Source organism: Argiope bruennichi, chromosome 6 (genome assembly GCF_947563725.1).
Source record: "Argiope bruennichi chromosome 6, qqArgBrue1.1, whole genome shotgun sequence".
NCBI lineage: Eukaryota > Metazoa > Arthropoda > Arachnida > Araneae > Araneidae > Argiope > Argiope bruennichi.
In genome coordinates, this window is record NC_079156.1 from 72,708,057 (window position 1) to 72,721,980 (window position 13,924).

The window sequence follows — 13,924 nt, forward strand, 5'->3', positions numbered from 1 at the left end:
CACAAAGTTTTAGAAAACCGCGCATATTAAATGCAAAAAAGTGTTTAAAAATAGAAAAACAACAACAAAAAAGAATTTTAAGCAGTAAATATTTCATCTTGTCAAAATACAGGTTGTCAGAAGACAAAATACAAATAGCAAGAATTTCTTTGCCGCTGATGCAACGGAATGATTTCTCACAGGGAAAGATTATATTACGATATCGGATAGCAAAGAAAATTTATAACTTTTAATGTCTTTATTAAAAAAGAATGACAGAATTGTAATAGCAATATGAATATTTTTAAATATTATTTAATTCTAGTAATATAAAATATCTGATAGAGGAAACGTTTTTTCCCAAAACTTTCTAGCAGAAAGCTAATCCGCTGTCTAATGCGGGAATAGGAACATAAAGCTATGGGTCCCTATGTCCACACAAAATTGTACACCAAAGCCATAAACATCAAGAATGCCTGAGACTTTTCCTTTTAATTTATTAAGGATAAGAGAGGCCGGCGTCCTGGCATAGGGGTAGCGCATATTCCCCGTGATCTGGGCGTCGCGGGTTCGAATCGCGGTTCGGGCATGGCTGTTCATCTGTGTTCTATCTATGAGGTGTGTGAATGTGCCCCACTGTAAAAAGGAGTTGTGCAAGCGAATGTGTGAGCGTCATCTTCATATGAGCTGAAAGTCAGACTTCTGCCTTCGGGTGCTCAGGGGTCTTTACCCGCAGAAGCTACTGCACCCACTTTCCGTGGTAACGCGGACACGACGTCATCATCATCATTAAGCATATGAGATTTGCAAACATCGTAGTGAAGTAAAGGAAATTGAAATTTTTGTGCAACGACTTGCTAATGGCAAACAATAGTTACAAAAGATCCTATTGACGTACGATCTTCAACGATTTCTTTTGGCAAATTAATTGTTGGCATATGGTTAATGCACAGGTATTCAAGAAACCACATATGAATGTTGGACATTGTTTGTTTTTTGACCAACTGAAACCATGTTTTGATACAAAATTACAATTGCAGTCATATCTTAGACCAAATTTCATTCATTTAAATCATTGCGCTTTTGAGCAATCGCGTTTACGTAAATGCGAAAAACAATAAACCTTCCGATAAATTTGGCTCTAAATTTGAAAAATATATAACTTTAGATGTTAAAACTATGAATCAAATTATATCCATCCAATTCTTTATATTTTGTAATTATCATGTGTATTTGTGTTCAAACAAGCAGCCATAAATACTTCCCATGAATAGATTTGGTTGGAAATCTGACAGAAATGTTCAAATTTGGTGTATCTTTGGAGCCCAGCTCAAAAAGTTTTAAAATTATTGCGTCCAAAGTTTCAAAAATATGACTGACGCAAGACACTGTGTTTTGTAACACAAAGATTGAAAATCTGACAGAAATTTACAAATTTGGTGCAATGCAGGTGAAGCTTGGTGTATCGTTGGAGCCTAGCTCAAAAGGGTTTTAAATTATTACGCCCATAATTTCAAAAATATGACTGGAGCAAGTACATGTGTTAGTTATTGTGTTTTTTGACGCAAAGACTGAAAATATGTAGAATCTTGAAATTCAATAAACATTTCTTCCCTCACTTGAACTTTCGTAAGATATAATACAATATATAACTTTTAATATTTGCTAACAAATACAAATGTTGTAAAACTTTTGTTTACAACATTTGTATTTTGATTGATAAATTAAGTATTTGATTGCTTTTGTATTGTATTTTGATTGATAAATTAATGTGTGTTTTTTTGTATTTTGATTGATAAATTAATGTGTGTTTTTTGTATTTTGATTGATAAATTAATGGGGTTTTTTTGTATTTTGATTGATAAATTAAGTTTTTTGCAAAGTTCAAAAATTTAAATGGTGTACTGGTTTGCTACCATGCTTAAGTATCATCCCATATATTAATATTCATATTAATTCCAATTTTTTTGAATTAATTCATATTTAGTTTTTCCCATTCGTCTTCTGGTTTTTAGTATTCCTTTATCAAATTCAGATTAACCATTTAATAGACCAGGTATTACAGATAATTTCTAATAATTCAAATTCATTAATATTAATGTGTAATAGATTCGATCATTTATCAGGAATGTCTATAAATTACACAAGTGCCTGTTATTTATTGATTACACAAGTGCCTGTTACTTCGCTTAATTTCGCAAGAATTTTGTTTGTTTCCGTAAGAAATTTGAGGTGGATTAAAACGCATTGTTGATTGGTTATCAAGTTGGTGTTCGACTATTTGCTGTGCGTGTGTAAAGCAGCGTTCATATGAGGCCAACTATTGCGCATAATAGAAGGCCACGCCCACCTCGGGAAGATCATGTGAACCCAATGCGACAATGGCAATAGTTACCCTGATGAAACAACTACTTTCCATTGTCCCATTCTAGTCACGTGATCTTTCTGAGGTAGGCGTGGCTTGTTATTGTCCGCAATAGTTGGCCTCGAGTGAACACTACATAAGAAAAGACATGATGAACAGTTGTAAAATGCTGACAGTAAAGTATTATTTTAATAGTATTAAGAATCGATTTATATAATTTTTTTGTACCTTTTTACTTTTAATTTTTGAATTATACGATGAACTAGCAAAAATCCTTAAATCGCTTATTAAAAATTTTGTTCGATTCTTTATACTTATTATATTTTTCTCTTTCTTTATAGTAATAAATCGATCTTTTTGCAGCGTTTATCACTGATTATTATTTTATCAGTCGTCTTTGACGACCAAATCATTTGTTAGAGATATTGGCTATATATAATTTCAATTAAGTCGTTTAGATGAAACTTGATGATTACGTCAAATTTACAAAGAATGTTTTAATAGTGTTACGTTTGTTCCGTTCATTGTGTATATGAATGTTAACCAGTTGTATGACATCAGCGCGCTATTTTATCCGGTTTATCTATTTTCTAATTTAGGGATATTATAACTTCACTTTTATATTCGTTCTATAAAAACAACATAGATATTAAATAAAATCCTTTTTTTAGTTTTCATCAATGGAAATAAAACACGCAATCACATATTTGAAGAAAAATTTAAAATGTTCTTGGTTTCATTCGCAACAATGAAAACATGGTTATGAAATATACTTAAAAATATATTTAAAACTTAATTATATCCAGGATAAAGAGTTTTACAACAAAATCTGAATCATTGAAAAGATAATGTTTAAAACGGTGTAAAAATCATATATTCGAAATTATTACGAAAAAAATATTAAAATCTAGCATATTTTTTAATTAATTAAAATTATAAGTAAAATTTAACAAATAACTCTTAGTTGCGTATTTTTTCCGCCAAAATATATCTGGGTCAAGTTTGGTAGCTGTAGATCAAACTGTCAGACCTGTAGAGCACCAACATACACACAGACAGACAAATGTACACTCACACTTTCATCTTTATTATTTCTAGAAATAGAAGTTGTCCACAAAAACTAAATAATTAAATAACTATATAGCAGTTCAATGTGTTGACAAATTTTATTTCAAAATTGAAGCTCTAATTTTAAAATATTTGCAAAAGTTACTTTTTTTAGACGCATTTTAAGAATTTTTTAAAAATAGATTTCACATTTTCATATATTTTTACATTTACATTTGCATCATTACATTTACTTTTTCTTTAAATCTATTGATTTTTCAGTTTTTACCTTGTTCATGATTAACTGAATAAAAATACTTTTTCATAAAAATAAATTCATGTTTTTCTAAATATCGTTAATCTCCTCTTCTTCTAATCATTAATAATAATTTAAAATCTGAATAAATAATTACTAAAAAAAATGAAATTTCTAAACCAAAGATTTGCTTTCATATTCCATTAAAACATTCAAAAAAGGAGCAAGCAGCCAAATCTTTGGTTTAGAAATTTCATTTTTTTCAGTAATTATTTATTCAGCTTTGTATTTCAAATAGTAAAGAAGAAAGGTATATTTATCAATGATTCGAATTACAATATCTCACATACATGGTTTTAAATTCAATAAAATAAAACAATCACTGTTTTTCATGACGTATGTATTGCAGCATCTACATCTGACCGTGAACTGATTTATCTCTACGTTACTGTTTCGTTAGATTAGTGTCGCAACCGTTTGCGGAAAATGTTATTCACTCCTCATCTGACACATGATTCAACCATTTCAAGGTCGGCCGTGTTTGAACTTCTTACATAACATAATATGACAGCAATCCAATTTTCATTATTTTATAAACAGAATCAAAAATCATTTTGAAAAATAACAATGCTTATTTATAAATATTAAAGCATTTCTGGCATTCATTTTCTTTTTCTTTACTTTTTATTCTAATTCTAAATTCAAACGGGGCCGCGATGGCCTGGTGGTAAGGTCTCGGCTTGTGAGCCATAAGGTTTCAGGTTCGAGACCCGATTTCACGGAAGAACCGTCGTGTAAGGGGATCTGTTGCACGTTAAATGCGTCATGCCAAACGTCCTCCCGCTGGTGTAGTGTGGCGGGGAGAGGGGGGTGCCAGCTCAGGTGTCGTCCTCGTCATATGACCGCGGTTCAAAATTACAAGGTCTGCTTTACAACGGGACGTTAATATAACTAAACCAAACTGAATTCAGAACTGATGTATCTATCGTTGTCTCTTGTTTATTTAATAGGTTTGCCAAAAGTTCATTTTAAACAAGTACTTTGTAGTGTAGTCCAATCGAATGATCTTGAAAATGTGCGAGAAAAACATAAATGCATTCTTATTTCTTTGTTGAATCGGCCATCAAAACCTTACCGCTGCGTCATGCATGTGGATGGATGTCGAACAGGAGGACAATGTGAGAGGAGCGGAAGAAAAACGGCAATAACATTTTGTGTTCAAATTAAAGTTCATTAAATTAATAGGACAAAAATTTGATATGATGATGTTAGGTATTAAAATAAAGGAGTAGTCTACCGTGCTCTCTAATAACGATGTCATTCCAGTAAAAGCCTGGCATAGCATTGGCGCACAATAGCTACGAAATAATTTTTTTTTTTGGCATGAATTTCCTGAATTCTTTCCCTTGGCGAGTTTTTTGGCGATTAATCTCTGGCATGAATTCAATAGTATTTAGAAAAAAAATTTGTGTTTTCAATATGTTTTTTCCAACCGATTGAAACAAAGACTTGGCTCGAAACTGCACTTGTAGTCACAAAATCCCATTCCAAATTTCATATATTTAGGTTGTTGCACTTACATATTTCTGAAATTACAAGCCGACAAAGAGAACAAACAAATATAATTTTGCATCCTACAATTTTTCGATTCTTATATTTAATCTCTTGATATGTTTTAGAACCCTCAAACCTAATTTGAATAGCCGCATTGTAGAGAAAAAAGAATTGAACACTTGGTTAAAATTAGAGAAATAAAACTAAGAAATGAAATTTATGTCTTTGAAACGTTATGCTTTAAATTTTAAAATGGCATATAGATAATTTTTATATCTGCTCCAAAGTTTATTGCGGAAAAACTTAAAGTCTTTTTACTCCCATTTCATATCCTATAGAAGACCGTAAAAATATTTAATATCACAGTTAATTCTTCTAGACGCTGATAAACAAATGCTCTGCCAAATTTTGTTTCATTCTGTCAGAAGGTGGGGAATTTGTATAAAATTCAAACAAATAATCAAATGAGCATTCAATTTTACATAGAGAGATTGATTTGTACGAAATTTTTGAAATTCCACCAATCCAATATACATATTACACAAAACTGAATAACAATAAACATTTCAAATCAATTTCTACTTCAGTTTTCGAAAATTCGAATTTATCAAATAAAAAAATAAAAACGAAGAATGAAAAAATGACGTGAAATACTTTTCCATTTGTTTGAATGAAATAAGGGCAAATCCCTTTTTTTAAAGAGCTGATCTTACATTTCAAATAGCTTTTACATGGTTTTACTAATATTTAAAGAAGTGGAAAAATTGAATTTATTATAAAAATTTTATCATAATTATTAAGTCGAAATAAATTTTCTTATTAAAATTAAACTATAGAAATTCTTATTTTAAATTCCTTTTTTACAGGACGGTGACTTTGACTGGGACCCTTCGACACAGTCTCTAATTCTGGGATCTTTTTTTTATGGCTACGTCATTACACAAATTCCAGGAGGCTACTTTGCAGAAAAGTATGGGGCAAAGTGGCTTTACGGCATTGGCGTTTTCATTACATCAGTCTTCACCTTGCTGACCCCTTATGCCGCATTCTGGGGTGTGTGGCCTCTTATTATCGTCCGAGCCATTGAAGGATTGGGTGAAGTAAGATATATTGAATTCTATGGATTATTTATAACGATTATTTCATTATTTCAGAATAGAAATATAGTATCAGCAATATAATTTCTAAAAATCCCAGAGGTTATGCTTATATTTTAATATTTAAGGATTTGTTTATTTCTTCTGAATTCGGAAATCGATATATTGCTATTTCTATCATTTTTTTTAAAGGAGTACATTCTTTACTTAGAAAGTAGTTGAAAATTGATTGTCGAAAAATTTTAAGTGAATTCTAATATCCGGGAAAAGTAAATAATGATTTCCTTTATTTATATTCCCCATTGTGTAATATACCAAAGATGATAAATGGACAAGTTTTTGTCATTCATCATAATTTAGAAGGAATTAGAGTTCTTTCAATAAAAAGAATATCTTCACTTTTTTTATGGGAAACATCTCTTAAGAAATTTAGCGTATTTTCAAAAGCATTAACTAAATATGCATCTCTGATTAATAAATATGCCAGGGTTTTCGATTAAATAATAATGTAATCTTATTAAAGATAACTACTTTTTACTACTTTTACTATTATTAGATATTAAGCATAGTGGAGACCTCTTTAGATACCCATTAAACTGAAACAAAGCTGAAAAGTTTTTAAAAAAATCGAAATTATTACAATTAATAATTTAAAGTTGAATAAATTCTAAAAAGGAATGATTCTAAAAACACGTTTTTATTGAACCGGAAATAACCGGAACCGGATCATAACCAAATTAGCCAATCTACATAGGTAAACTGGCTACTCCGACCATGCCCCGACGGCCGCAACAGCAACTCTGGTGGGAATTGTGGTTAAATCCTGAGGGCCAGCATCGACCACGGTACAACCTTTCCCTTGGGAACTTCCGGCTTCCATACTATCCCACCTAATTACGATAAAAAAAATTAGGCTCCGTCTTCTATATTATCCCGCCTAATTACGATAAAATAAAATTAGGCGGGATAGTATGGAAGCCGGAAAGTCGCGAACCGGATACTCGGAAGTGTATTGTGCTTGCAGCACTCGTCGATGTTGATACACTCAAAGAAAGAATCACAGATGCTGTGTCTTGTGTGACTACCTAAATATTGAACAATACTTGTCGAGAATCGGTACTTGATATTGTTGAAGCTACCAAGAGTGCTCACATATTAAAAGCTTTATAGCAGTCTTTGAAAAATTTCGAAGGAAACACATTCCAAATTATAATAGCATTTTTATTATCGTTTTTTGTTGTGAGGGAAAAAAACTTTGTGACCACCTTGTGTATTTTGAACAACCGTTTTTATTCAGAATAGAAATAAATTTATTGAAATAAGTGCGTCACGTAACTGGACAATTTTTAACCTAATTCATCCCTTTTAATGACACCAGCTTAAAGATTCAACATATACTTGCAATTTTGTTATAATCTATCATCTCTTTTTTTCAGTTTTCTTTCTGTTTTGTAGGGCGTTACATTTCCCGCCATGAATGCTCTGCTGGGGCGTTGGGCACCAAAGAATGAAAGAAGTCGTATGGCTTCCATCGTTTATAATGGTGCCGCCGTGGGCAATGTGATATCCTTCGCTCTTTCTGGCATAATCAGCGACACCTTGGGTTGGCCCTCTGTATTCTATATATTTGGTAAGTTGCCGTATTGATAATTTTCAGGATTTTTCTAAATCATAATTTTTAAAGTAACGGACAGTTTTAACGTAACGGCTGGACGTTAATAGATTCATCCAGTTTATCAATCTATTAGACAGAAAATATCATTCGATTCATTAACCTTTAAATTGTGGATAGTTCTCAAATTCTTATTATTATTGCACATAAGAAAATTTTAATTCGATTATCTTCAAGATGATTTTTGAAAACGGTTTTCGAAGACTGACAGACAATCTACCTTTTTTCAAATCATTTGGCGAAATCAGTGGAAGTGATCTCACTAAAATTTTCTCACGTTCTCTCTAATAAAAATTTCGTCCCCTCCTGCCCCTCAATTAAAATTGTAGACCATCGCCATGTTTATGAATATCAAAAGTATAACTATTGCCGGGATTGCCTGGTAGGTAGCGCATTGGATTCGGATCCCTGGAGCTGTGAGTTCAAACCGGCCAGCCGAAGGCTCTCCGTGTACATGGTGGCTGATGCATGCATAAATCTGTCGTAGCCACAAAGTCTCTTAGTCGAGACAATACTTTTGAGGGTACTGGATCAGAGGTTATCGTTCTCTGATTCAGGTCTAAATTTCGATCGGTGAATGAAATGTACAAAATCCGCCCCGTGAAAAGGGCTGTGACGCATGAGTAGCTAAGACATACTCTTTAAAATCACTGACTTTGTCAGCGGGCTTGTCTATAACAAGTGCCATAAGCAATAACGCAACAAAAGTGCAAAGTTTTTTTTTTTTTTTTTTTTTTTTTTTTTTTTAAATTTTCGGATCATTGCTTATGTGAGTTTTGTGCTTCGCAACAAAGAAAACGGAAAGTATTTTGAACGATTTTTTTACGACAGATAGAAGAAATCTGACACAAATCTGACAACAAAATCGCGTCAAAAACACAAATCTATCAAAAATCTGACACAAAACTATCATTTTAATTTTTAAAAAAGGACGTACGAAATGTTATTTATTTAAGTTTTGTATTTTTGAGTTATCGCGTTCACGTGCATGTAATAGTACAAGGGAACGTACAATCAATTCTTTTGACAATATTTTTTGCTCAAGATATGATAAGAATTTACATTTTATATGTTTAGTTTATGGACTATCTAGTTCTTTACGTTTTGTGTTTGAACAAGCAGACTTCCATTGAATAGATTTCGTTCAAACTTTGACAAAAATGTACAAATGTGGTTAAATACAGTGTACTAAATTTTCTGTATGTGGTTCTAAGCATTTTTGAGCAATTGTATTCACAGACAAAATTCAAAAAATGAGTTCTTCAGATTCAGGAAGGTCTTGAACATGGAGATCAATATTTTGATTGCCACAATCTTTCGCTTTGCATACCTCGTTTCCATAAAAATAAGTCATTAATTTCTCTTTATTTTGCTTATAAATCCAGCCGTGCCAATGAAGTGATAATACAAAATTGTCATGAAACTCTTTGCAGGAAGAAAAGAGTTCCACAAAGAATAATTCTGAGGATGAAAATAATTCTTAAGGAATTAAGGGGATGACATTTACTCTAGACAACAAAGTGGGAGAGGGAGGGGGAGGCATTATCTTTATTTCTTGTATGAGACATTATCTTTATTTCCTTGTAAGAAATAGTTTAAAGGTGTTTTGGTTAACTTATCAAGGGAACTCTCAAAATATAATATTTGCATTTAGCAAGGTAATGGATTTTTTCGAAGACATGTCATCTAATTCTCCTTTTTCCCAATCAAATTGCAATAACTGACGATATTTCGATTTTATAAACGAACGATTAAGCATATAAAAGGAACCTTGTATGATATGCTACTTCATATTGGAATAAGGTTTGTTCAATAAATGCATTTTCCAAGATGACTGTACTACTTATTATCTTTTAACAAGTACAATTTGCTTAACAAAACGAACAGCTAAGTTGCTTTTTGCAAAACATATGAACAAAATTGTAGATAATTCGGAAAATTTGAGAATGTATTCACATTCATATTTCGCCTTATCTTAGGAGCTTGTGCAACAAAGACTCTAGATGGCTAATATCACTAACATAATAATGTTACCTTCATTATGTTAAGATGCCTTGAAAATTTAAAAATCATTTTGTATGTTTTACGAAGGAAGGATATCTTTAAAGAAATAATCATTTTTTTATTTCATTCAGGGTTTCTAGGAATCATCTGGACCTTTTTCTGGTTGTTCCTGGTGTACGAAACTCCCGAACTCCATCCTTGTATAACGGAAGAAGAGATAAAGTACATCCGGAAAGGGCAGGACTCTTCTGGAGTATGGAAAGTAAGGCTTGCTGATATTTAAATTATTTTATTTAATAATTGATTTTATTAATAATATTGCAGTACGAGGAGGCAGGTGGCATTCAATCTCGCACTCAAGAATGCATTTGTTGAAAAAGGAGAAAAAGTGAACTGGTGATCAGGTCATGAGAAATAATAGGATTGTAGGAAGTGCTCTTGATTTTTTCTTATTTGCTGAATACAGGGTGGCCATAAAATAACTTTCCCTGTTTGGTGGCATCTACAGCTAAAACAGCTGAAAAAAATGAAACCACTTTTTATATACAGACAATGAAAGGCATGAGAAGATGAATTCCGCAGAAAAAAAAATTCGTACTTAAAATTGCCCATAGGAAAAATATTGGCGCTGCTGTCACGTACGAACGAGTAAATATGAGTATGGAAATTTGCACTGTGCATGGGATGGTTTATGTAAAATTCCTAGTGTGTGCGTGACAGCAGTTCCGTACATTCCTTGTAAAAAGAGGAGAGCAACTAACCAGTTAGCAGTTCGGTGTTGACTATGTTTTTGACTGTTGTTCATCATTGATTGTTGATGCTTTCTTAAGGTGGGCCCTACTTTAAGTCAGCTTGCTTTACTGGTAAAACTGTTCTACACTAGACAGTATAGTGCCGTGGCTGCTCTTAAGCAGACCTGCAAGTCTTGAAACAGAACATAAGAAGGGCTGTTATGAACATCGAAACTGACAGTTTACACGCAGCAGTGGAGAACCGTATGCAATATGTTGTACATAGGGAAATTCAGCACATTGAAAATGTAGGGCGGCATCAGGGGACCCTAATATTGATGAATAAAGGATTCTTTTCTGTGAGTTTCATGAATTCATTCATAACTGTACTCCTACAGCATCAATATTTCTCCTATCGGCAACTTTTGGTATTAATTTTTTTTTTTTTGCTGAATTTATTTTCCCAACCTTTCTATAGTCTGCCTATGAAATGATTCATTTCGTTCATTCGTTTTAGCTGCAGATGCTTTCAAACAAGAAAATTTGTTTTATGGTCACCCTATATGTTGTTCTGAGGGAAGAGCAACCTATATGTTCTGAGGGAAGAGCAAATATATTTTGTTCCACAAAACTAACATATTTTCTGTACAATTCGAGAATTGCTAAATATAGTTGCTTATTCAGACAGCACTTTGCTATCCTGCAACTAGAAGTGTCCTTCTCTGGTCAATATAACGGAAAATCAAGTAATTTACGAAATACGGGAATGATCAACCAATGACAATGATTTTTACTAAGTTATTAAATAAGATCTGTTATTGTTTTCGAAAGGATTCAAAATCCTCCGCACTTTTACGTATGCGTTAGGATAGGCTCAATTCGATAAAATAGAAGTGAGAGGAAAGATGAAAGAAGGAAATATACATTTAACAATAAATTCCAGAAATGCGCACACCCTTCCGCGTCTCACCCCTTAGTAAGATAGAATCGTCGAAAAATGGTCGTCTCAGGATACTGAAACGAACAATAGATCGTGTCATTTCGTCATTCGAATGAATAGCGAATGCAAAATCTTAAATGTGTTTTCACAAATGCAAAAGCTGAATAAAAACATGAAACTAAATTCATAATTATTGTTGTATGAGTGGGTTTGAGAGAAAGAGAAATAGTGTGCGTGTGTGAGAGTGAATGTGTGGGAGTGTGTGTGTGTGTGTGAGAGAGAGAGAGAGGGAGGGAGGGAGCGAATGTGTATGTGTATGTACGTGCATGTGTGTATATGAGAGAGAGAATGTGTGTATATATGTGCATGTGTGTGAAAGAGAGAGACAGTGAGTGTCTGTCTGTCTGAGAGAGAGAGAGTGAGTGTATGTATGTGTGTGTGTGTGAAAGAGAGAGAGAGAGAGAAGCTATGTTCGTTTCTGGAAATTCATACTTTTTTATGTTTTTTTTTCTATAGACTCCAGCAGTGCCATGGAAAGCCATTTTAACATCTCGTTTCTTGTGGGCTTTGGTTATCACACATTTTGGACAAAATTGGGGATTCTATACTTTACTGACAGAATTGCCAACATATTTAGCCAAAATTCTTCACTTTGACCTCAAACAAGTGAGATTACCCATCTTATTCTAGTTTTTATCTTTCTTTTATAAAGTTTTTGGTATTAAGCTGTGCATCCTATAATTATGTGTTCGTTGTGAAATTTCAATGATGGATTGCATATGTTATTTCCAAAACTATTTAATCATTCATTTTTATTCAAAACATGACATAGATAGCAAATGCTATAACTTACTTTTAACAAAAGATAGAAAGGAAAAAAAATTGAATAAAATTCGTAAGAAAATCTTAACTTTCGTATGTGTATGAAGCCATTGCCCTTTATTACTTCTCTTAAACAAATACATGTGATGGTCCATTTCATTCCCAAGTATTTATGTACTTGGGAATGAAACCTTAAATGTTAAAGTTGAAAGACACGAGTTGAAACTCACCCTAGGAGATGAAGATGCAAAAAATGATTTTAATTTAATTCAGTTATATTAACGTTCCTTTTTTAAAGCAACACTTGGACTGTTTTGGGACGGACCGCTTAATTATGAACCACTGTCAGACGACACCTGACCTGACCCTCTTATTTCCAAATTTCAGCCGGAAAACGTTTGTCCCCAACCGATTTAAAGTGCACCAGACCCACTTACATGAGGAATCTTCGGTGAAAGCGGGTATCGGACCTAAAATGCTCCGGTTCCGAAGCCAAGACCTTACCAACAGGCCACCGTAGCCACAGAAAAAGTTTTAAAAGACGTAGATAGCCATATGCAAAATAAATTGATTATCGAACTTGGTTCGTCATGTCTGGAGTGAAATGGATTATAGATTCATTTTATTCGACTACTCACGATAAGTTATTTAAGCATTTAGCATGTGACGCAGTAGTCTGTTGATAAGGTCCTGGCTTCCGGGTTTCAGTGCCGATTCCTTGGAAGAGAAGTGATGTAAGTTAGTCTTTTGCATGCTAAATCCTTTGGGACAAATGTCCTCCCTTTGATGTAGCGTGGAAATTTGGAGTAGACAGTGCCAGCCCAGGTGTCGTCACCGTTATTTGATAGTAGTTCGAAATTCTGAGGTCAATTGTAAACTAATCCTTATATTTCTTCAAAACTTGAGGTTTATATAACGAAATAAAAGAATTATTACATACTTAAACGAAGCTTTAACCTTACTTCTGGATTAAGTTTTTTCCACCTCTTGCTGTTTACAAAGAAATTACCTTTTTTTTTTCTTTTCCAAGACAATTATTTTGAATAAACATTTATTAAACAACTAACTAAATTCTGATATCGTGTTTGTATGCAATTTTTCGTTTGTTAAGTACTATCAAATAAAAAGGATGGAATTTATTTAATCACATTGAATTGTAAAGATCTTTCTCAATATGATTAGATCATGATTTGTAGTATTGTAAAAAATTTACAACAGGGATATTGATAAACAGAGTATTTCATTTCAAAGGAGAACAGTGCATTGAACACTGACGTAAGCATACAGACCATCTATCAGTTTATGAATCTGTGATGAATAGAGAGAGTGATGCAGCAACTTATTTAAAGCTGCTATTTATAATTATAATTTTTAATACTAGAATAATTAAAATTTAATTTACAAATTGATGAAAAAAGAAATTTATGTGCCTGTAAATTTCAAATAGGTGAATTAAA

General features: G+C 32.7%; 1 protein-coding gene across 4 annotated transcripts in view; it reads left to right on the top strand.

The window, feature by feature from the left end:
- The window catches only part of LOC129971517 (putative inorganic phosphate cotransporter), a 46,894-nt gene that overhangs the window by 20,812 nt on the left and 12,158 nt on the right, over positions 1-13,924 (top strand). For all 4 annotated transcript variants that reach the window (XM_056085363.1, XM_056085360.1, XM_056085361.1 and 1 more), the window contains 4 exons: positions 6,068-6,301; positions 7,754-7,928; positions 10,106-10,236; positions 12,162-12,311. In XM_056085363.1, the coding sequence (XP_055941338.1) occupies positions 6,068-6,301; positions 7,754-7,928; positions 10,106-10,236; positions 12,162-12,311 (690 nt within the window). The remainder of the gene's footprint in view (positions 1-6,067; positions 6,302-7,753; positions 7,929-10,105; positions 10,237-12,161; positions 12,312-13,924) is intronic.